Source organism: Podarcis bocagei (genome assembly GCF_964188305.1).
Source record: "Podarcis bocagei genome assembly, chromosome: 6".
NCBI lineage: Eukaryota > Metazoa > Chordata > Lepidosauria > Squamata > Lacertidae > Podarcis > Podarcis bocagei.
The window spans coordinates 32,031,168-32,055,243 of record NC_138130.1 but is presented as its reverse complement, the minus strand read 5'-3'; the positions used below and the strand labels follow the sequence as shown (position 1 = coordinate 32,055,243).

At 40.2% G+C, this 24,076-nt stretch overlaps 1 protein-coding gene and 1 long non-coding RNA gene across 9 annotated transcripts in view; one reads left to right on the top strand and one right to left on the bottom strand.

Annotated features, from left to right (window-relative positions):
• Positions 1–24,076, bottom strand: part of AFF3 (ALF transcription elongation factor 3) — a 246,805-nt gene that overhangs the window by 67,039 nt on the left and 155,690 nt on the right. For all 8 annotated transcript variants that reach the window (XM_081199269.1, XM_081199267.1, XM_081199266.1 and 5 more), the window contains 2 exons: positions 19,200–19,239; positions 14,020–14,071 (listed from right to left, as the gene is read on the bottom strand). In XM_081199269.1, the coding sequence (XP_081055395.1) occupies positions 14,020–14,071; positions 19,200–19,239 (92 nt within the window). The remainder of the gene's footprint in view (positions 1–14,019; positions 14,072–19,199; positions 19,240–24,076) is intronic.
• The window catches only part of LOC308589822, a 120,663-nt gene continuing 100,736 nt past the window's right edge, over positions 4,150–24,076 (top strand). Inside the window, exon 1 of the long non-coding RNA XR_014009498.1 lies at positions 4,150–4,235. This is a non-coding gene — a long non-coding RNA (uncharacterized lncRNA). The remainder of the gene's footprint in view (positions 4,236–24,076) is intronic.

The following is a 24,076-nucleotide window of genomic DNA, read 5'->3' as shown; positions in this document are numbered from 1 at the left end:
GACCAGGAACAAGGTGTTTGTGCTGAATGAAAGGGATGGGGAGAGTCTGTGGAATAATCTTTAAAGAAGCATGATGCAATCAAAATATAATGGTTTTAGCAGCTGTGTTTGAAGAGAGATCAGACAAAAGAGGATGGGGGATGAGAGAGAGAGATGTAGAAGTCTGGGCAGGAGATGATCTGAGCATAAACCAGGGGCTTTGCTGTTGGAATGATGAAAAAGAGCAGGTTCTGTGGTACCTTTAAGAAAGGGATTTGCTTTTTCTCTGGAAAACACTATGGATATTATGTACATTAAAAGTAGTATTTCAGATTAAGACCTAAAGCTCAAGTTTTATTCAGTTTGTGTTAGGGCCAAAAAGACTAATTAATTTGTAGGATCGATTCATTAATTCGTCAGATTTAAAACTGTGGCTCTTTAATCAGATCTTAATTGAACCCCTCCCCTATGAAAGGGTTTAAGCACTGAGGTCATTGTGAACATCCTGTTAAAGATTCTTGATTCAAGCAAATTCATTTAGAGAGTTTTCTAAACAACCAATTAATTCTGTAGGATACATTTCAGAGGTAATGTTATAGTTGCTGTATCAAGAGACTGCAATAAACAAGCTAATTAGCTGACATTTAAAACAAGATATTGATTCTGTGAAATTCTTATGTTTAATTGGTTGTGTGCTGTACTTCAGCCTAATTAGTTATAAAAGAAAGTAAAAAAATCACTAGTTTTGAGTTTTATATGTGCTATTTTTTCTGCTGTAAATAAGTGGTTCTTTGAAAAACATGAGTGATTATACATTATGCAATCAGTAAAAGTTAACAGCTGAAAAATATCCATATGATGCTTTTATTCTACATTATTAGTTGACGAAACAGAGAAAACTTTGTTACAAGAAAACCAATTTCTTACTATGTGATTTCATACATCAAATAGCAGCCTGTCAGTGAGATTTCCCCTGGAACTGAGGTTCATATTAAAAGGTCATCCTACCTCCCTATGTGCCATGGTCTTGAACCTGATTTATAGTTAATAACACATGTAATGATGTCAGGATCTTTAACTTCAGATCAGAGAAACCTGCTGTCTAGGGAAGCCAACAGAGGCTTGCCTTGCCCTTCTACAACTCTTGGTTCTTTCCCCTGAGCAACTCATCACTCAAGTGAAGGGACTCTTGTGCTTTGCCTCGCCTGTCCTGGACTGCCACCTTTTGGAAACTGACCACCTGTTTGCACAAGCGCATACCTGAGTCTTTACTCATGGCTCTGGACTTGGCTACAAACTCAAGAAGCAGAGAAAGTGTTTTGGGCTTGGTCACCCACAAGGGTGGAAGAATCTGCCAGTTGTGGTTCTCTCAGCTTCCAATCTTAAAGCCAGTTTTCCACATTTCTGCAGCAATCTTTTGTTTCTTATTTATAATCCTTATGAAAATTCTTCAGCATTTTGGTGTGATTTTCTCCTAATTATACACATTTATATGCAACTGACTTGTGTACAAATTTTTTTTGCAAGCAATTTCCCTTAATGCAATGCATTTTTCTACCTTGTTTTATTGTTATTTTTATGCACACTTTCCCCTAATACAGTACATACGTTTTTGTGAACACTGGTTGGATAACTGCACCACAAAATTCAGGTAAGTGCGAAGAAAGAAACCTATAGACGTCATCACCCAACACACAGCAAAACAATTAAGTTCCTGACACAAACTTAAAAGTTTTCCAGTAAAATGTATTGACCTTAGATGTTAAAAATACCACTTTTTTGTAATGCCTACCATGCGAATTATGGATATTCTGCTCTCTACCTCAGGAATCCACCTCCTTAGAATTCTGCTCCAATTTGGCACATTAATTCTTTCTCCTTGCTTGTAATGTTTCCATTGCATTCATGTGGGACACAGCTTTGAGTGATGTCATGTGTTCTGATCACCTACCAGGTCATTCACTTTTCTATAATTCTACTTGGCCACAGTGCTGTAAAATAAAACCTGTACGTGTATCTTTGCACTTCAGAGAATTGAGTATGTGGTCTGTTGGTCAAACCTTTGCCTTCTGAGTGTCTGTCACCTCCTTCTTTTGAAATGATATTTATGTAAGCTGTGTACTACTTCTATTTACATCTTGACCCAGCAGTATTTACACACAGTCTGTCAGCCCTGGATTGATTGATTGATTGATTGATTGAATTTATATATCACCTGCAAGTCTCAGGGCGGTTCACAGAACAAAATCAGAATGTGGATATGTGTTCAAATGTAAGCTCTTATCCCTCAACGCATCCAGAGGAAGCTCATTTTCTAGACTGGGGCAATTGAATAATTGACTCATTCTTTTTCTTCCCTTTTTTCTAGAATAATGTGAGCAAATGTTCAACACACTGAATGATGGTTGGAAGGCAACTCACCCTTTCAAAAATAAAATATGTAAAGCTGTGTGTCAAATGAGGATTAATAAGTAGAGTTTGAACAATGGGAAGGTGGAGGAGGCTGGGAGTTCCTGTGTCTGGAAGACTAGCCAAGCTGCCTGTTCTGGATGGCATTGAACTCTCTCTGAAAGAGCAAGTTCATAGCTCAGGGGTGCTCCTCTACTCATCTTTATCGCTGGAGGCTCAGGTAGACTTAGTGGCTGGAGTGTCTTTTGGCTGGTATATTATCAACTATGGCCATTCTTGGAAAGGGCTAACCTAACCACAGTGATTCATGCACTACTAATCTCAAGACTTATTGCATTGTGTTCTATGTGGTGCTTATCTTAAACCCGGTCCAAAATCTGGTCCAGGAAACCTCAAGAACTTCCTGATTCCTTATACCCCTGCCTGATCACTAAGGTCTTTCTGAGCATCACTATTGGCAGTCCCTCATGGCTCAGCTCATCTCCAGCAGGAGCCATGTGTTCGGTATTGAGGACTCAATTCTCCTGGCTGAGAGTAGACAAGGCCAAGGCCACTCCCTGTTAAAGTTCCAGCACCTGATGAAGCATTTAAAAAATTTCAGCATGCATTTTAAGTCATCCCCCCCCCCCGATTTGCAACCTCATTGTACACCACTTACAAACCACGGTATAAAGTGTTCAAATAAAATACATTGTTTAAATGAAACAGAAAAATAGAAAAGACCACTGGGCATTCAATGTAGAAGCAGCATATAATAAAAAAATATGGAATGGAAGGTGAGGCTTTAAGCAATTAGCAGTAGACATGCCATACAGAGCAATAGCAAAATGTTGGAAATCAAATATTACTAGACTCATAGCTTATTATTCATTGAAGCACCTTTTAAAAAAGAAGGCATCCCACAACTTCATCATAGAAATGTAGAGTTGAAAGGAACCCTGTTTCATATGGGGACAAAACCTGCAACCTTGGTGTTATGCACCAATAGCTTGGAATAGTTGAAAAAACAATTTACCAAACATCATGTCCTATACAACAGACTTCACATGTAGTAACGTATTCTGCAAAACACCATTTCTGAAACTAAAAGCAATGCCTTGACCAGAAATAAAGAGGAAGCCCTAGCCTCTTGCAAGGAGTTTTAGCATTTCTGGCTGTCAATCAATAAATGGCAACATTAATTTCTTCCCAACAACAAGGGAAGCCCCAATCGCATCAGTGGCCAACGATCAGTTAGCCCGCCCCCAACTTTGGAGTGTCCTGGCGGCCCCCACCGCAACACGTGCTCTCCATGAAGGAGAACACGCTTTCCCACATCTTGAATCAATAACTTTAGTTTTTAAAATTCTTCCTAGAGGAATTTAATAGCACAAATCCTATGCATGTTTACATGCAAACAAATTCCATTGGGTCCATTGGTACTCATACTTCTAATTACTATACTACTCAGTTCTCACTTTATGAAATATAAGGTATACCTGACTGGTATCCAAATTGGAAAATGTAATGTCTGAAGTAGAAAGAGAGCCCCTGATTTGTTAAAGCCATCAACATCATCATAAGAAACCCCTTTGGGGCATTTTATGGGTTTGCTGCAAAAGACTTAGGCTTGTATAACAATTCCTGATTGGCTAGAATTGTCCATGTGACCAAATAGGAAGCACGTCCTTCACTCAAAATGGGTTTCCCTGCCTTTACTGACATCACAAAAGCTGATCAGTTTCATAACATTAGAGCATTCTATATATGATGCCTGATAGGCTGAGATCTGTGAGGAAGGAAGGGGAAGTAAATGGATAAGGAAGGAAACAGTGACTGTAAAAGACTGGCAAACAGCTCCAGAACAGGTAAGATTAAAAGACTGGATGGAATCAGCATCCTAAAACTGCTGCTTTTAATTGTACTGTGAAAACATATGGCTTAGCCCTGGCCTGAAGTGACTCCAGGTGGATTCTCATTGTTATATTTTCCCACAGCAACCATTTCTCCAGCTACTTTATAGCAGAGATAAATGTGATACTTTGCTTTGCAATTGGATATGCAATACTCAATGTGCTTGAGAAAGTATCTCTGCCGTTTCAGTGAATGGGGTAACTCCTTGGTATTCTGGTATTAAGCATGTGCTGGAAGAATGAGGGAAAGAATGAACATCTCTTCCTCTAGTTAGAGCATACACAAAGATTTTTAACTGTATATTTCCTCAAGTATCACTTCTAGGTTTAATATATGTGGGTAATGCATAGCTGAAAGCTCCATTCTGCATGGGAGTGGAGTGTATGGCTCTGTTTCACCAGAGTGGTACATGCTCTGGTTATCTTCTGCTTGAACTATTGCAATGCACTCTATGTGAAGCTACCTTTGAAGGTGACTTGGAAACTACAACTAATCCAGAATGCGGCAGCTAGACTGGTGACTGTGAGCAGCAGCCAGGACCATATAACACCGGTCCTAAAGGATCTGCATTGGCTCCCAGCACAATTATGAACACAGTTTAAAGTGTTGGTGCTAACTTTTAAAGCCCTGAATGGCCTAGGCCCTGTATACCTGAAGGAGCATCTCCACCTCCATTGTCCAGACTGGACACTGAGGTCCAGGTCCGAGGGCCTTCTGGCGGTTCCCTCACTGCAAGAAGTGAAGTTACAGGGAACCAGGCAGAGGGCCTTCTTGGTAGTGGTGCCCTCCCTGTGGAACACCCTCCCATCAGATGTCAAGGAAATAAATAACGATCTGACTTTTAGAAGACATCTAAAGGCAGCCCTGTACAGGGAAGTTTTTAATGGTAGATGTTTTATTGTGTTTTTAATATTTTATTGAGAGTGACACAACCCAGTCAGATGGACAGCATATAAATAAAATAGTAGTAGTAGTAGTAGTAGTAATAATAATAATAATAATAATAATAATAAGTAGTAGTAGTAGTAGTAGTAGTAGTAGTAGTAGTGTCTTATGATGAGCACCACCTCTCTATCCTAAGAAATGACCTGGTGGAGTAATACTAAAACTAAACCTAAATTTTATTTGTTGAAATATTTAATTAATAACAACATTTATTTACTGAGGTGTGCCCATGTTTAGAACTAGGTTTCCTGTGTCTAAAGCTGACGTTCTTTTCAATGAAGCTTATATGACTAGAAAGAGAACAAAGGTATTTTGTTCATAGTTGCATATTATACAGATCCTGCATAACTGAAAAAAACACCAAGCTATTCTGAGCCCTTAATTTATCTCAGAACCCATATTTAGTGGATATACAATTTAATTTATGATGCAATGAATCTTGACAAAAAGAATCAATGACAAAAGTTTCATCAATCACTTGGCAAGAGATTGCTCAGCAGTTGGATTCAGTCCTATAATATTTTGCTTCCCACTTGCTTTGCTATCGTCGACTGAATATAACTCATAGCACCTGAATCATAAAGAAAAGAATTCCTGTCTGGAAACTGCATAAAAAAAGAACAACAATAATAACATCTGGAAAAGTCTAGTGGTATCCTTTTTTAAAACAGTAAAATTATTAAGTACCGTTTTAAAAAGGATACCAAGGGAATCCACCATTCGTTTACGAAAATATTTGCTCTTACCTCTGGAATATATTATGCAGTTTGTGTTTAGTTTGTAACACACCTTTAAAAAAACATATGCAGAAAAGAAATCTTCAATCAATTTCTAGTCTGATTAATTTGTTCACTTTGAGACACTAATTGAGTTTCAAAACTCTGCAGAAAAAGAAACACATTCAAAATGTGGGCATGGTCTGGCTAGAGTTAACTCCTATTAAGCCCCACTAGTTTCAATGGGAGAATTGAACAAGAGTTTAGAAATCATAAACTGAACTGCATGCATGCATAATATACCAAACCAAAATAAATACTTAGAGCCAAGGCTCATGTTTAATACAGGATCTACAATTTGTAATGATAATTTGGAAACACTCTTACCCTGAAGAACGGAGACTCCAGTTGTGGCTTATAAAATCAAAGGCTACTATATTTGCTTGCAACAACATCCTAACCGATGCAAGTAGTTATATTTACCACAATTAAAAATAAATAGCTTCAGTCAAATCCAAGTCCAGATCTTGATGCAATGTAATGTAGTAGTTTGCCTTGTTCGATATAAAAATTAGTTTGTTAAAATGTATTAACTTAAGAGAAAAATACTTAAAATTCAAAATTATTAGCTGATCATAACGGAATAACATGATTATATAGTGGTTAAAATTTCTATTTCCTTGCTTTTGTAAATTTAAAGAAATAGACTAATATAAAAATTGATGAGCATATAAAATACACATTCTGTACAATAAAGTTTATTTAGATCCCATGGACTGACTCTCAAAAACCAACTTAAAAGTAAAGTTGGAGAAGCTTTTCACTGAAAAACCTTGCAATTAAAAAGCAAAAAAAGCAAATGATAATGTTATAAAATCTCTCATGCCTGGACGAGCTTCAGTGTTCAAATGTTAATAGGATCTTCATTAAACACACACACAACCAAAAACCCTGGATCATATTCAATGTAAAAAGTCTGTGAAACAGACTTTTTCCATATTATGACCTCAGTCCTAAGTTTGCCCGCCCCTGCAAAGTGCTAGATATTTGAATTGGACAAATGCCAGAATTCATTCTCTTGTTATTTTGCCTTCTGTCCAACACATTTCTATCCTTCTTAAAACTATTAATTCTCTATTGACTCAAATTATAGAATTTCTTAACCAACATTAGCTGAGAATGGAGAGGTAAGCCAAAAAGGATTTTGAAAAGTTTACAGTTACAGACAAATTGTTTAAAGTAACGTAACTTTAAATATATTTGGAGATGCGAGAAGGAAGGAGCAATTTTAATTTGTAAATTTGGATTACAAATCACACCTGCAACTTTTCAGCAATTTTCTGTTTTATTGGAATCATGTGTTAAATAGCCCAAAAATATTGTGGTAAGACTAAAGTATGTCTTCCCATAAACAGATTCGCAGTAGTACGAAAATGGGAGTACTTCTACATTGATTTGCACCTCAAATGCTTGGTGCCTAGAATATTAAAACCAAAATCAGCTTTAAGAATGTTGTGCCTTCCACAGTTCACTATCAGTATCAGAATCAGGCTGGGAAAAGCAACTTAGTACAGCATATTACAGAGAGGTGGGTGGGTGGGTTAAGGATATGGCAAGTTTTGTTCCCTATGTGCTCTCATTTTACTGTTTAACTCCCACCCCCTACTTTGCAGTCAAAGCCATGAGAACAAGCCACCCCGCTCTCAGTCATGTTATCACCAATCCCTACTGAACAACTCGGTTCAGGCAGTTTGCCGCAGTTGCTGACAAATGTTCATTGCTGTCTCCGTGTCTCTCATGGCATGCTACTGAGGAGCAGCCTGGCAGGCCTATTCCCACCAATAATGATGTTGCTCCCAGTGTATACACTAAGCACTCATGAGGACAGTTCATTGTGTAGGCTCTCCAAGAGTTCTGCTTGGAGCCACCACCATGGATGAGCAGGCAGTCTGCCAGTTGGCAACTGGTAGGGAGCAAATGCCAGCAGAAGTCAAGGCCAGAACGTCCACACCCAAAACACGAAGCTGAGCCTAATTGCTGGAGTGTCTTTCCTTTCATACTCTGCACTCGAAAGGATGGTTTCTAGTAGGGGAGATCCAGACCCTGCGTCCAGGAATCTCTGGAATCTATGGATTGCTAGGCACTTGCAGCAAGTGCCACTGTGCTTGATACTGGTGAGGGCGTCATGGTGTCCTTGTATCTGCCAGGTTGTGTTATGTGTAGGGCTTGGTTTTGACATGCAGGTATGTTCCCATTACTATGTGTGGGTTTGTGTCTTCCATATGTGCATTGCCACCATACCACTCTATGATCAGCGGAAGCCAACTATTTTGCCATGGTTGCTGGAGGGGTGATGGTGGGAGCTGCTACTGTTTTCCTCTTGACTTTGCTGCAAAGAGCAAATAGGATCCTGACTAAACTGCGCTAACATTCCACCGGCATGAACTAGCTGTCAGCTTGCCAGAACTACTAGGATTGTCTTATCTGACAAGTTGCCACCTCTCAGCCTTAGCTTTTTCCATGTGTAACTTGGATGTAGCAACAGCGATAACAAAGAGTATCAACATCCTTCAAAGGGACCATTGATATAAGGTATGCAGAACACCTTTGCGTTCTATGGGGTGGAGGGGAGAAACATTCTGGAAATACTAAACATTATTATGATTATCATTCAGTAGACAGAGAAGGGCATCAAAGCGTATTACAAATGATTGATAAGGTACAGGAAAGGAGTGGAAATTAAAAGAACCCAAATACCCTCTGCCTATGAAACATCCACTGCCTTTTGTTGAAATTTCAGTACAGAATTTACATTTTCTCTGTTCCCAATATCAGTTCAGAGATAAAAGAGCTGGTTCCAGAAAACCAAATGGATTCTGCCTTCACCTTGCACTCCAACGTACACAGCACCAATTTATAACCTCAGAAAGAAACCCATTTATTTCCTGTGACTTTTTTTTTTCATCTCAGAGATAGGTTATTGTTTCTTTACATATTTTAAGTAAGGTTTTGATTAAGATTGCATCCTCTGGAAAAGAAACAGTCATCAAAAGAAAGAAGCAAAGACAGTAAACTATACTGCCTTATCTTTCTCTAGCCTTCTAAAAATTCTGCACAACACTTACATCATCTTATCTTCCTGTCTCATTCTAAATATTTAATTTATAGTATTTCACATTGCCTTCCTGTGTCTGTATCATCCAAGTACAAATCAACAAACCATTTACTGTAATAAACTACTATACTGCAGAGCTGACCTAAGCAAAACATATTCCAAATGGGTTAATCGCCAATACTTTTTTTTTTAAAGTTTCTACTTTTAGCATCGATTGATTTTTTTTTTGATTTTTTTGGTCATATCACAAACATGAAAAAGTCTGTGAGAAAATACACCTAGGAGCTATTCTGTACTAGATAGGGATGTGGGAAACAGTATATTTTGATTCACCCTGATAAATATCTCAGGTAGTATTTGTGTAGGGTTGCCATATTTCTAAAAGTGAAAAACTGGAAAGGTTTTTGGGCAAAGTTGCTGAGGTTTTTTCGGGGGGTTGAGGTTTTGGCCAAAGTTGTTTCCAAAAGAAATGAAGTTTTCCAGCTATTTTAAAGGAAATTTCCAACATGGGTTTCCCCAGACAATTTCGTGATTTTAGGAAATTCCACCCAGACACTATTTTCGACAGGCAAATCCCATATATGTTCATGAAAATCTGGACGTATGGCAGCCCTATTTTGTGTGATTTTTTTATCGTTTGAATGTACAGTATATCTAACATCAATATGCTATACATAGTTAGATTTAACTATTTAGATCTAAAAAAATAGACTTATCTAAGGATGTGTGCATGCTCTGTAGAAGAAGCTACCAAAGGTGTTTATTTTCCAAGTAAAAGGTAGTTTAATGTGCTGTGCATGTGTGTATGTTTGAGTGGATTTCCAAAAGGGCATTAATAAATGCATGACATTGTCTTTAAAATTCTAGCCATTGAAGTGAGCACAATAATATTTGACAGTAGTTGGTTAGCTTTCCTCAAGTCATGCTCAAAGTAAACAGGTGGAAACAGTACAATGAAGCTAGTACATTTTGTGCCAGATATTTGGTTTAAGAATAAATATCAGACTTTTTCCAGCACAATTTTCAAGACCTCCATCACTCTAAGAAACACTAACTTCATTCATTATAAAACTGGTACATTTTTGGTAGGCTGTCTAGGTGGGGGTGGGGAGAAATTCCCACAGGCAGATATTACAAGGAATCACTGATGCAGTATAAAAATGCTAAGAAAAAGAAGCCCCAGAGGTTATAATATTTTTTTAAAGAAAAAAATCATACAAATATATTTCCTTTGTTGTATGCCATTGGGGTTTTTCTTTAATTATACATATAAAATAGGCTCTGCTCCTCACAACAATTAAGGTGAACAAGGCAGAAATCAAACACATCCATTTGCAGGTTCACTATACAATCACAGAGCTAATTTTATATGTAAAGAAGAGAGAAAAAAGTGTTTACTTGATAAGAGGGCACGCTAGTGACCTTCACATCCTGTGTGATGCTCAAAGGAGGGACCCATGCATCTACCCTGCGGAGATATATATTTGATCCACCTACATCTGTTACTCTCAAACGTTACGGCTCAGAAGATACATTAATTCCTGTTCCAGTCATTATATGAAAGCAGAACAAGAGCAATTCCTGTGTCTGCTGCTGTCATCTGTTTGCAATGCCTGAAGACAGCCATAACATCTTGTATCTAGTGCAATAGTGGCACCTTCAGAATAATAGCTGTTTCCCTTATATTCAGTTTTCAAATTGTGTGGTGTCTCTCTCTCCTTGAAACCGCAACACACCTGTGCCACACTGTTTCTGGCACCCTCCTGAGTTTTAAAAAAAGATGGTGATGCAGTTCAAAACAAGGGAATGGCTTGTTGAGGCATGAGTTTTCATAGGACAGAGTCTACTTCATTATATACACCAGGTAGATTGAAAATTTACATCTATTTAGCATCTTTAAGAAATGCAGCAAAACCTGGCATAAAGTTACAGTGCTACCAGAGGTGGTTTTAGGGTAGCGCAACCGATTTGGCTGCACTGGAGGGGGCACCACAACAATGCTGTAGAAAAGAGTGTGAGAGGTGGGCAGAGGGGTGCTGCTGAATTCTGCCATTGCACAGGGTGCCATTGAAATTTGAGAGCCCAAAGTCTGCCACTGGTGTTATTAGGGATGTAAGAAGGCAGTGGTTCCCATTCTGACTTTGTCAAAATTTGCAATGTTTCCGTTCTGCTGCAGTTCAGTTTCTGCCAGATTTTCCGTTATATACCATTAATTATGTAGCCTACATTCATTTCATTGTAAAGGAAACACTGAACTATTGCCAAAAGTCATGAATTATGTACTGTTTGCAGATTTTTTAATTATTATTATTTTAATGACAATGTCATGAGCCCCACAGTGACAGACAAGGAGGGGTAGTCCTGGCAGGATTTGTCAGAAGGAGAGGAAGAATGGAAGCAAATTACTGAGTCTCTTGGCAATGGGGTTGCGGATAGTCTGTTAGGAGACATCCCCACCCAGATATTGCCATTCGTCCCAGTGGAGAAGGATGAGCTGAGCAAGTCAGTCATTACCCTACCTTAAGACTGAAACAACCTGGTGGGAACCTGGGTTGCATAGTGAGCTGGCTGAGCAAATTCAGGCCTAGCCTCCAAGGATGCACTATTACATGCACTGACAGAAGCAGACCCACCCTACTTCCAGTGGTGCCTGTTGGCTTGCCCAGTTTCATTGTATGGGCTGAGAACTGCAGAAAGGTTGTGCCTGCCGCACCCTTCAAAATGGGAGCAAAGGGGGCATGTCAAGTGTTAGCTTGTTCCTAGCCATGTATCTCAGAGCCCTACTTCTGAACAATTGATTCTGTTACCTGTATCTTGAACTATGTTTCAATTGTGGAATAAAGTCTTCATGAATTATTGAGCCTAGAGTCCAAGTACTGAGTCTGAGAGCCAAGGCAGACAATGGTATTTATTGACTGATTTCCTTTCCTGATCACAGATGAACACACAAACTGCAGTGATTTCCTTTCCTGCTTCATCCCTAAGTGCCTCTGGATGTGTTTTTTCAGCACAGAAGTCTGGAAAAACTGTGGCCGAAAGAGCCAATTGTCTCAGTGTACATTGTAGGACTAGTAGGCACTCCTAAGACTCTATTATTATTATCTTACCTGGAACTTTGTGAGATAAATAGATACCAGAAGCGATGACATTTAGTTTTCTTTTTTTCTTTTTTTTTAGTTTTTGGTAATGGAGTAATCCAGATAGGAGGGAGTTGATTTCCTCCCTTCAGAAAGACTTAAATGTAAATGTTCCACTCATGAATGGCTCTCTGCCTGATTCAGGAGGGTAATAAACCTGTCTGTGAGAGTAATGTTCGATGGAAGCAATAAATCCAGTGAAAGGATGAATTAACTGCCATTGTACCTATGAATGTTCAGTTTGTATATGGAGTTTCAGATTTGCAGAAACAAAATCAACTTGTTCCTTTTGAGTTTATAAGGTCACTAAGCAATTACTTTATATACATATGCTTTATAGACTTTTTTTGCAGATAAGAATCCTTCGTGTTTTTGTTGTTATTGTTGGGACCAAAGGAACTGTGAACAGATCACTCACTTTGGGAAATGCCACTGGCTCCTATTTGACATTAGTAAACCGATAACAAGCTACTTGAAAATTTGACTTAATAGTGAAATTTCAAACCATTTTTTCTAAGTGTGTTTTAGATCACTAACCTCAGCTCCTTTCCTAAAAGGGCCATGAATTAAAAAGAAGAAGAAGGTGAGTGTGCACCATGGAGTAAGAGGTGCCCACCCAGCTGCCTCCATCTCTCTTTCCTTTTTTGGCCTCCTCCTTTTTCTTAACTTTTGCAATTCAGGAGGAGCTGTTATGCTCCATATCAACCAGGGGCATAGAGATGATGCTGTAATAGGCTATGTTGCCATGAATGGAGGCCCAGTGATTCAGGTGAGAACTTGCCATATAACTGAATCAGAGAGAGCTGCAGTTCATTAGAAACATCTGGGCAAGATTTCAGCTTGTGGGATTCTGAGCCTGCATGGTCTTCTGCCTTGAACTAGTCATAGAATGTGTGGGAAGAATTACTCACCCCTCGTATTCTGTAACAAAGATTTTGCTACCAGGCTCTGTCAAATTGTTTTTTTGGATTTGTTTCGAGGAGGTACTTACATGCTTTACTGTTATTAAGAGCATTCTGCACCCAATCACCCTCATTGTGCCTTTACATGACACAACACCAAAAGGTATCAATAACTGACATGATGCACTCTAAAACTCACAGGTCTGTACTGTTACATGAAAAATTGCCCATTCAAACAAGTAAAAAGGTTGAGAGTTAACTCTGACCATTTGACCTAAATTGAGTTTACTTATGTAGCCAGGATTTCTTTGATTTTCCCCCAACCCTGAAACCTCAGTCTGTCCATTAGTTGATTTGGTGTTTTACAGTGGTAGAAACAGTTGAGTATTTTTTAATATTGAAACAAAATGAATAAAAGGAGCTGCTCTCACCTTAGAATGGTGAATGTTGATGTATTACATATACATTTTCTTTTCTTTTCACTACTTTTGCTAATTCGAAACCATCAACTAATCGAGGGAGACCACAGATAAGAAAGTATAAATGGATTTCTTTAATTCAAAGGTGAAGCTGCAGAATGCAGCATTTAAAAATTGCATCAGTGCATCTAAGGCGAAATGCAACATGATATATATGTTTTAACTAGTGAGCCAAGCTCCTGATTTCATTCAGGAAACCTTTCAATTTTTTATGAAAATATACCATCCTTACTCAAAAAGTATACATTCTCTTTGTTATGTATGCTCTTTAGAAATCAAGGGATATTAAAGCTTACTAGACAATTAGTGAAAAATTCATCGCTGAAAGCATATTTTACAGCAGTCCTTAAAAAGTAGAGAGAATCTCAAATGGATACAATTCTTTTGTCAAGGAAAATGAAACTATACCCATTATTTCTGGCCACAAATATAAAACTGACTTACGATGTATGTGATGTACTGTTTTCTGGATTCTTTGATTCAACATCACCTTTTCCTTGGAAAAAGAAAAAGAAATGAATATTAATCATCCATAATTGCAGAGGTCAGTACATTATGTTAACAGCTTTTCAGAATGCATATAATCACATTTTTTAAGGCTACATGTGGCTATAGGGAACATAGTTGAAATTTATTAATGCAATTAGTGATAGCTTTGCCTTTTAGAATCTCTTGAGTTTGATCCAGACCATGCTCAGAAATTAATGGGACTTAGGTTGGACATGACAAAGTCCAATGCCACATTAAGTGGCAATAGTTAGGAGGCACCTCTACCTAGCTAGATATTCTTTTCTTGCCCTATGTGCCTTTAAGAATTAACATATCACTTAGAAGTAAAGCTTCAAATCTAATGTCCCCATTGACTGCTCTTAAATCAACATGTGATACAAAGCCTGAGTCACCCACAATGCTCTGATTGGTCAAGAAGGGAGATTCTGTCCTTGGAATAATCCTTTTTTGGGGTAAAGTTTTCCCATAAAGACAACGAAGGATACTGTGTTCCCTTGAAGTCTAACCAATTTGTTATAGCACAACCTTTCATAGAGGGACGCGGGTGGCGCTGTGGTCTAAACCACAGAGCCTAGGGCTTGCCGATCTGAAGGTTGGCGGTTCGAATCCCCGCAACGGGGTGAGCTCCTGTTGCTTGGTCCCTTCTCCTGCCAACCTAGCAGTTTGAAAGCACGTCAAAGTGCAAGTAGATAAATAGGTACCGCTGTGGCAGGAAGGTAAACGGTGTTTCTGTGCGCTGCTTTGGTTCGCCAGAAGCAGCTTAGTCATGCTGGCTACATGACCTGGAAGCTGTACGCCGGCTCCCTCGGCCAATAAAGCGAGATGAGCGCCGCAACCCCAGAGTCGGTCACGACTGGACCTAATGGTCAGGGGTCCCTTTACCTTTACCTTAACCTTTCATAGACTGGAAACCATCACAAAGTCTTACAACAAAATAAAATTGTTGGTGACACAAGACTCTGCTTTGCTTTTGCTGCTGCGGCAAACGAATATGACTACCTCTATGGATAGTTCACAGAAAGGTATGTATATGTCAGAAATCACTAATCTAGGGAATATGCTGTCCTCATATATGGAAATTTGGAGAAGTGTAATTTCAAAGGATGGCTGTATTTTGGCCTGCATATTGTTTTGGATGAATTATCAAATGTTTAAATTCAGGCTGAGAATCACTTCTTGGGGTGGAGAAGGAAAAGATGCACATATCTCTGTTTCATTTGTAATTTTTTTTTAATCAAATATTCTGATGAACTTCAACAGCATAAAATAGCAAAGCAACACCTTTGTTGTCTTTGCGTATAACTTTGTGTATAACTTTTGTTGTTTAGAATATCTATCTATATTTTTCCTAAAGGAGGAATGCTTATTGCTAGGAGCCCTATTGCATTAATAATTGCAGAATGTACAGAAAGCACTGCAGATAAAAAAGTAATTTCAGGAGAGAGGCAATTATACATTAACTGCTGGAAAAAAAGAATAATCTAAATGGGATACACTCATCAGAGCCATGTATCTATGTCTATAACATAGACACTATTGCCTTCTTAGAATGCTCAAGTAAGGAATCTCTCCAAATTTGTAAAATAATTTTGATAGTCAATATCAGGGGTAGCTAATGTGTTGCCTTCCTAATAATAATAATAATTTATTATTTGTACCCCGCCCATCTGGCTGGGTTTCCCCAGCCACTCTGGGCGGCTTCCATAGAAACCAAAAATACACTAAAATATCACACATTAAAAACTTCCCTGAACAGGGCTGCCTTAAGATGTCTTCTGAATGTCAGGTAGTTGTTTATCGCTTTGACATCTGATGGGAGGGCGTTCCACAGGGCAGGCGCCACTACCGAGAAGGCCCTCTGCCTGGTTCCCTGTAGCTTTGCTTCTCGCAATGAGGGAACCGCCAGAAGGCCCTCGGCGCTGGACCTCAGCGTCCGGGCAGAATGATGGGGGCAGAATGATATGCTCTTGGGCTACAACTCGCATCATCCCTGATCACTGGCTAGGAATAATGGGACTTTAGGGAACTATATTGACTTCATCAAATTTCTAATTCATCATCTTCAAACACTAGCTGTTGCTTGCAGTGGCCTCATTTGGATGCAGTGCTAAACCATAGTTTAGTGCTAAAAGACTGGCATGGCTGGTTCTTGGGTTTGAGTGCTCCCCACTCTTCTTCCAGTGTGGCCACAAGGAGCAAGTCAAGAACATTTACTTCCTGCTTCAAATTAACCACCATTTGTCATTACGTCTGAACTGGGACAAGCTGGTTCATATTAATGATGGTTAGCCTGGCCAAGCCAACTTCAGAAAATAGTTCATAATCCTAGCTTGTTCAGATAAATTATTGTTAAACTAACTGCAGTTTCCAGATTGGACATAAAGCCAACTGTGGTTAGTTGAAAACAGAAGCAAACATTTTCAGTCTCCACATATTGTGGCAGGATGTGTGTGTGAGTTAGAAAATAATGTGCTGTTATTCAGTAAGCAGCCAGGGGGAACATTACTATGTGCAGAAACAACCCTCTCCTCTTCATGGCAATTTTCTCCATTATTAGTATGTTTCACAATCTGATGCAGGAGATGGTTGTCAGCACTATGCAAACATTCTGATCTCAAACAAGTTATTCATATAGCAAATTATTCAAGTTATGCTTTCCTTAAGTTGTATTCAGAGCAGTTGGCTCATCTTAATCTCCAGTTTTCTCTTTAGTACTTCCTGCTGTCACTGCTTATATGGCTACTGAAACACACTCTCCTTACCATTTCATTATTTCCTCAATGCTAGTTCTTCCCAACAGTGCCAAACACTGGCTGGTAATTAACAAGCACCACACTCTACTACATTTTGCCACACTGCTTTTAATCCTCGACCTTTCCCTTAGAAAAGTGCTGCCCTATATTACACCAAAAGCCTTCTAACATCTTCACCTCTGGATAGATTTCTCCTTGCTCAGTAGGTGACCCTTCTTCTCAAAGCTCATCTGTTGGCACAGAGCATTTTTCATCTTCAAACACAGCTTCTGTAATAGTGCTATCTGCTGCATAACAGATCATGAAGCTAACACAATATAGCTTATGAACGGGATGCTTTCAGGTTGGGAACAGGATAGAGCCATGCATCTTTAATATCATTATAGATTTTGGTAGAATTAGCAAAAGTTGGAATTAATGAAGACTTATTTGAGCTATGGCCGACATAGAAATTCCTGGACTTCGCCTATGCTAAGGTGTCAAACCAGCCTGGCAAGGCTGGCTGAGTGCAGCCATTAAGAAACAAAGCCATCATTAGGGCAAGAGTTTCTCTGCTGGTGGACAGAGCAGGAAGTTCCATGTTATGGTGGGTGCAGAAAGGTTTAGGATTTCAGCTTCCATGACATAGGTAAACAGGGAGGCAGGCTGTGCCCACGGGGGGTGGGGGGAGAGTGTCATTTCACATGAGGTTTAGGTTTTTCTGGCCAGGGCCTTTGGGAAGCAGGAGAGTGGAGCCAGAACTCCAGGCAAAGGCCATACAGGGTATAACCATCTTGGCTGGTCTTTGACCTCAATAAAGATTGATTGATTGATTGATTGATTGATTGATTGATTGATCCACCTTGGCAGGATGGGACAGAGCCATGGAGGTGGCGTGCAGAATGCCTTTGACTTCAATGCTACACTGTTGTGGGGAACAAGCGCCTCTTGAGATGGAATGCTGCATACTCTCTCCAAAGTTGAACCCAGGTGTAAATATGTGTACAACACACTGTATTTCTTAGATGCACTAGCCTCCGCTGTACCTTGATTTCCCAATGAAAACACAACCCCGGGTGAGTGCCTGCAACCCCTGGAATCTTATGCAGAGATTGGGGTGGTGTGCAACACTGTTCAGGGCAACCTTAATACCCATCAGGGATATCAGAGGAAAGAGCTAATAGAGTGTCTCACATAGCAGTTTTCTCTTCCCTTACAGTACACAGGCCACATTTTTAAACAACATTAAAATGTAACTAAATCACTACTTCTAGGCTGCATTTCTACCTAAGAATTAGGTTGTCAGGAATGAAATAAAGAACCCAATGTGTTTGTTGTCCTTCCTTGGGATTTAGGCATGCATAATCTCAAGACAAGTGAGATCCAATTTTGGCGGCCTACTTCAGCAATAGAAACCTGCTTTTGCAACAACACTTCTGGTTTGGCTTTTCATCCCTCTGGTTTGCCTTTTCTATCTCATCAAAGCTTCTCTAGAAAGTTGGGTATCCTCCTAACCAATGTGGGATGGGGATGGGCTTCGAAGAGACTGCCGGGGGAGGGAAGAATCTGGGTCTGAAAACCAGACTTAGATCCTAAGGTAAGTTTAGTTCACAGAAGGGAAGTTCTCCATCCCCTCCAACTAGCCACCGACCTCTAGCGACCCCCACCGACTTTGTTCAAAAGGGCCTCCTGAACGTCTGGAGGGGTCAAAGGTAGCTGCAGACTTCTCTTCCAAAACTTATTGAAGTTAGCTTACCCTAGGATCCAAGCCTATATGTTAATCACAGGATGCTTTCTAAATTGCCGCTTTGTGAGTGGAATCACATCCTATGCACATTTAATTTGCACAAATTCACTTATAGGCACTTGGCTGCAGCTCCGGCAGAATAGGCTACCACAATCTCACCCACATCTGAAAGGACTCATTTTGGCTTTTCTGTATCTCTCAGCCTTCCTTTCTTGTTGCCTCCTGACTCCTTCCGTCTCTTCCTTCCACAGTTGCTAGTTGCTGGCACGCATATGGAGAAGTGGGGGAAGGTGGCAGAGACACGGAAAAGGCCTCCCCAGGAGGCTCCCCTCCCCTCCCCACAGCCAGCAACCAGCACACAGAAGTCGGGAAGGTCCCCTCTCCCTCCTCCACCAATCCAGATCCTACTCAAGGAAGGTGCAGGAACTGAGGGAGGAGTTGTGAAAAAGTGGCAGTACCTTGCAGCCAGACTGGAAAGGGGGTGATTTATGGTAATTTTGGCTATACACAATTTTGGCAATTCTAAATATGCAGTGGATAGGTTTTTTCACTGCTTCCTCCTCATTTATTTTATTATGTTCCTTTAAGAGCAAAATTTCCATCAAATGCAGCTGCAACGTGAAAGTTATTCTTACTTTGATTGCTGTGCCCCGTAGAGACATGCTGCTGGGAGTCCTGAAAGAGCAAAGAGATGAATCGGTTATACCAATCGATAAATTAAAAACATAAAGCAGTGCAATGAACATGCTTTGTATTAACAATAGCAAACGCAGTTTGTTGTAAATCTCAATGCTTAGCTCAACTTATGGAAGCCCCCAGGTTCCTGTATACGTATTGGGAAAGAAGCACTTATCTTGTTCGGATGACTTGTGACACTGCTTCAGCCACTCTGGCAGGAAGATGGGGAAAGGAAAGGCACATCTTTGTAAACCTCTGGCTACTTCTGGAGCCCTTTACCACCCGCACCCTCTTCCAAGTGGGCTAGGAGGCAACCAGGAGGAAATCTCCTCCCTCTGACCCGCTGTTCAGAACTATTCAGTCAGGCTGCTAAGAGATGGGTGTGGCAAAAGGAGAGCAGCTGACGTAAAAATGGAAGCATCCAAGATCCAATACAGTTCAAACGCAGCCACAGATCCCTGCCTGTTACCTTTCCCCTTCTCCAGACAGTGAAAGGAAGAGCCAGGTTACACAACATAGCACATGCTTATACAGACAATATTTGCAGCAGTGGAGGCAGTAAGATGTGTGCAATGGCGAGTCAGCTGAGTGGCAAGTGAGGGAGTGCTCAATGCCATTACTGGTGGGCATCACATGGTAGAGATGCTTAGCCAGTCAATATTGTGCAGACATTCCACCATTGACTCGGCAGTGGTACTTGGCATGGGCAATGCTGTCAACAGATTTCACTGGCTGTTGCTGCTGCACATTTTCACACAGTGATAGCCTAGAAACCTCTGTGCCACTGTGGAAGCCTTATACCATGCCTGGTAAGGCCATTGTCACTGCCCAGGCATTGCTCAGTGTCTGCAGGTTCTTCACAGCACTTTAGTGGCCGCCAGAGAATCTTTATAAACAATTCAAATAATATATCAACAGTTTATAATTTTAATAGCTTAATTTATAATCTTCCATTAACTTCCTCATTAATTCCCTCAGCACAATTAATCTCCAATCTAATCTTAAACAATTTAAAATATGAAATCACTATAAATTAATTGTAAACAATTAATCTTTTTATAACCCATGGCTATCCAATTAATGATATCTTTAATCACCAACATAACCCCTCAGGAAAAAAAAACCAATAATCAAAACCAATAAATTTATTAAGTTAATCCACAATGCTCACTAAAAACAATGAATTATCCCTTGCTGAATAATGTATCTGTTCACCTAGTTAGAGCAGTTATACAATGCAATACATCGACACAAGCTTGTATTCAGTGTAGCACCACGCAGATCATTTCATCAAAACATTAAGCACTTGTTTAATTTCAGTTGGTAACTGATTCCAGCGGACTGGCACCACAACACTAAAAGACCATTTCCTATTGCATACAAAGCAGCACCTCTATTAAGAATAGTATTTTCTGAACATGGGGCATAGACATGGTTGGATGCAGAAGAGCGGTGGGAGGCACCAGCTGGGGAACCCCCAAGGGGAAGAAGACTCGGAGCCAGGGAAGTGGTGATGGGATGACGATGAGTGGTCTGAGGGAGAAGAAGGAGCAGACTTGGAGGAGATGGGGTCGGAAGCATAAGAGGTAACTCTTTACTGAGCAGGAAGAGACTGTGGCAGAGGGCAGTTCAGACTCTGAGGCTGAAGTGGAGGGTGGCCAAGAGGCAGAGTGGGATAAAGCAGTTACTTGATCTCCTGATCCCTAACTATTTAAAACTTGAATCCAGAAACAAAGCACACACAGATTGATTAACATTAGAGTGATCAGTTTGGGTAGCACTGTTCTGTACCAGCTGAACTTTCCAAACGCCAAGGGCATCCCGAATTAGAACACTTTACTATAATGAAGTCTGGAGATAATTAGAATGAAAACGACAAAAGTCTAAGCAAGTGAGGAAAGAGCCTAGCTGCAGAACCTGGTAAACAGCAATCCTTGTCTTCCCTGCTACCTGATCCTCCAAAATAAGTGCTGGGTCAAGGAGCCTGATCCTTCAGGGGAAGTGTAATCCTGCACACAGGGTATGCAAAGTTTCAGAACAGGCCATCAATCCTTATCTGGATTAGCTTTAGGTTGTTGTTTTTTTCACTCATTCAACCTTGTTTAGCTGACAAGCAATAGGTCAAGTGTTTCCACTCCCTCCCTAAGTTTAGAGACTAACATCATCTCCAGCAATCTATTATGTTGAAAATGTTGAGGATAATACAGAATCCTACAGGGACTCATAAGCCAAAGACCAAGGACTTGTGTAATGTTCTCTCAGCGCTACCTGGGATTTACTCTCCAGAATCAAATGAACCCACCTAAAAATGAGCACTACCACCCAACACACACCCATTTCTGTTAGGTGATGTAGACAGATGTCATGGTCAATGGAATAAAATGTTGTGAATCAATGATCGCAACTCAGCTCTTCCCTACATCTCTTTGCAGATGCCATCAAGTAGGGCATGTATTCTAAATTTATATCTGCTGTTTTTCCTCTGACAGATATATCATATTTAGTTTTTATTCACAAGAGGGGGAAAGATAATATAAGAATACACCAAATAATAACATACCTACAGTGAATAGAACTGCCCACAACTGCCTAGGAAAGCCATAATAATTGTCATCATTTACAAACAGCTTAAAGTTCTCTAGGTGCTGTTCCAAGATTGGAACACAGAACCATCTTTGTCTGCAGGCTTACATTCTAATAGACAAACAAAAGGAAGAGGGGATGGGGGAATGAAAAAAGAAGCAAATTCAGGAACTAATTCTTTTTGTAGTTACATAAATGGTTATTTCTTAGATGCAATTGCGTGGACAGGCGGAGTCCCCAGATCCCGCGCGGTCCCCCCCCGTCATGTGAAATAACGACTCATGACAACGTGCTATGGGATTAAATTGGCCACAACTTTATTAAATTTCAAATGTGGGTAGACCTTGGCTCAGGCATTGGGCGTTCTCCCTCCCCAGTCCCCAGCCGGGGACCTAGGGAGCATCAGGGTTATTCAGTGTGTGTGTGGGGGATGGGCCGGCTCTGGAGAACATATGTTCAAGCAGAGATGGCCGCCCCCGTTACGCCGCCGCCGCAGGGGAGAGCAATGACGACCTTTCGGCGTACGGTCAAAGCGTCCCTTCAGAAACCCCTTTAACGGGGAACCCTGGTATCGCCGCCGCAAAGAGGAAGATGGACTAAAGGATTCTGCCCAAGGCCTGATACCGCCAAAGTTGTGACGTTTTGCTACGGGAAAGGCGAAACCTGCCAATGCAGGGAAATTCCTTTCCGGCCCTTTAACAGCGACCTTAATGTAGCAGCGCCCGCATACCTGTGAAGAAAAGTTAACCTGCAAAACCTGTGAAGAAAAGTTAACCTGCAAATAAGACATTAACTGAGGGTGGGTAGGGTGGGAGAAGCTCTGGAGCCAAGTGAGGATTCCCAGGTAAGATCCTCCCTCTATTGTGTGGGCAGGTAATCCCTCCCCTACCTGGCCTGGTCTCCTTGGCAACGCTTCCCCCAGGTGGGATTGGGCAACTGACTGAGGTAGACGGAGACCTCCAGGTATCCCACCTGAGGGAAGGCAAACCAAGCCTATGCTGTTGGAGCCGCTCCAGATCTAGGGGCTGCGCGCGTCCACGCAAAGGGCGCCCCCCGTTTTAAGCGTGGAGCGATCATTGTTACAGGGCGGGGGCAGTTCAGGAAGAGGAGAAGCCAAGTGGTGGTTTGTCCCAACCAATGGACAAAGTAGGTTTTGTTGCCCCACCTCTCCTGCTGCTGCAGCTAGGATAGGATAACATAAACATCAACCAAAAGTTATGCAAGTTCAAATACAGCCTTAAACGGTGCAGTTGAACTTCATATTAGTCTCCAGCAGACCAGCAAATACATGTACTTAGCAAAAGTGATGTGTAATTATGTCACACTTGAAACTGTTTTGATGTTTTTATGAAACGTCTTCATCATTTTGGCAAAACATTGTGCTAAGTCTTCCAAGTATGTCAGCTCAAATTTCTTTTGAATAATTCAAAGCAATTATGAGACTTTTAAAGAGTAGATATGTGATAAAAGTGTGTAATGTTTTATATTTGCAAGTGTCTTGCTGATTCTGAGAATGCACTGCTGTATATTATTTATGGTCTCCTAATCTTCAGAGTACTCCTTCAGCACCTGAAAATGGCATTTCAGTTAAGTATAAACAATGGCAAGTACCACTTTCAAAGGCAGTTTTACTGTTCTTCTGGAATATTTCAAACAAAATAAACTGCAACAATAAAGCTAATTAGCATAAATATGTGTGGTTTTAACAGAGAATAAGGATTAACGACTTTCTAAATGACATGCATTCTGAATTATGAGCTATTTCAAGTAAACTTGTCATTGTTGGTTGGCTGAGTCACAGAATAAGCAAGATATATTAAATTCTGCCTCCTCTTCAGAGCAGAATATATATAATATATTTTTGTTAGAATTATGGCAAACCCTGTCACTAAATTTGCAAAAGCAAATCTCTGTTTACTGTGGTTCACATTTCACAGATATGAAATTAAGGATGAGATATGGTGATTTGCCCAATATCATATTGTACGTCTAGATATATGGCATTTGAAATCTATTTGCTATTTGAATATAGTTTTGTTGGACAGCTGTCAGTAGTTTGATGGTACGTACAGCAAGCTAGCCTTTCTATAACAATTTAATCCTATATATTTGGCATTCACTGAATTGTTGCTGCTTTGTTAACAGTGTTTTATATATTGTAATTGTTTCACTGATGAATTGCTAATTATTCCATATGCTTTCTGCTATATTGGTGATATTCTATTATGTTCTATTAGGTTATTATTATTTG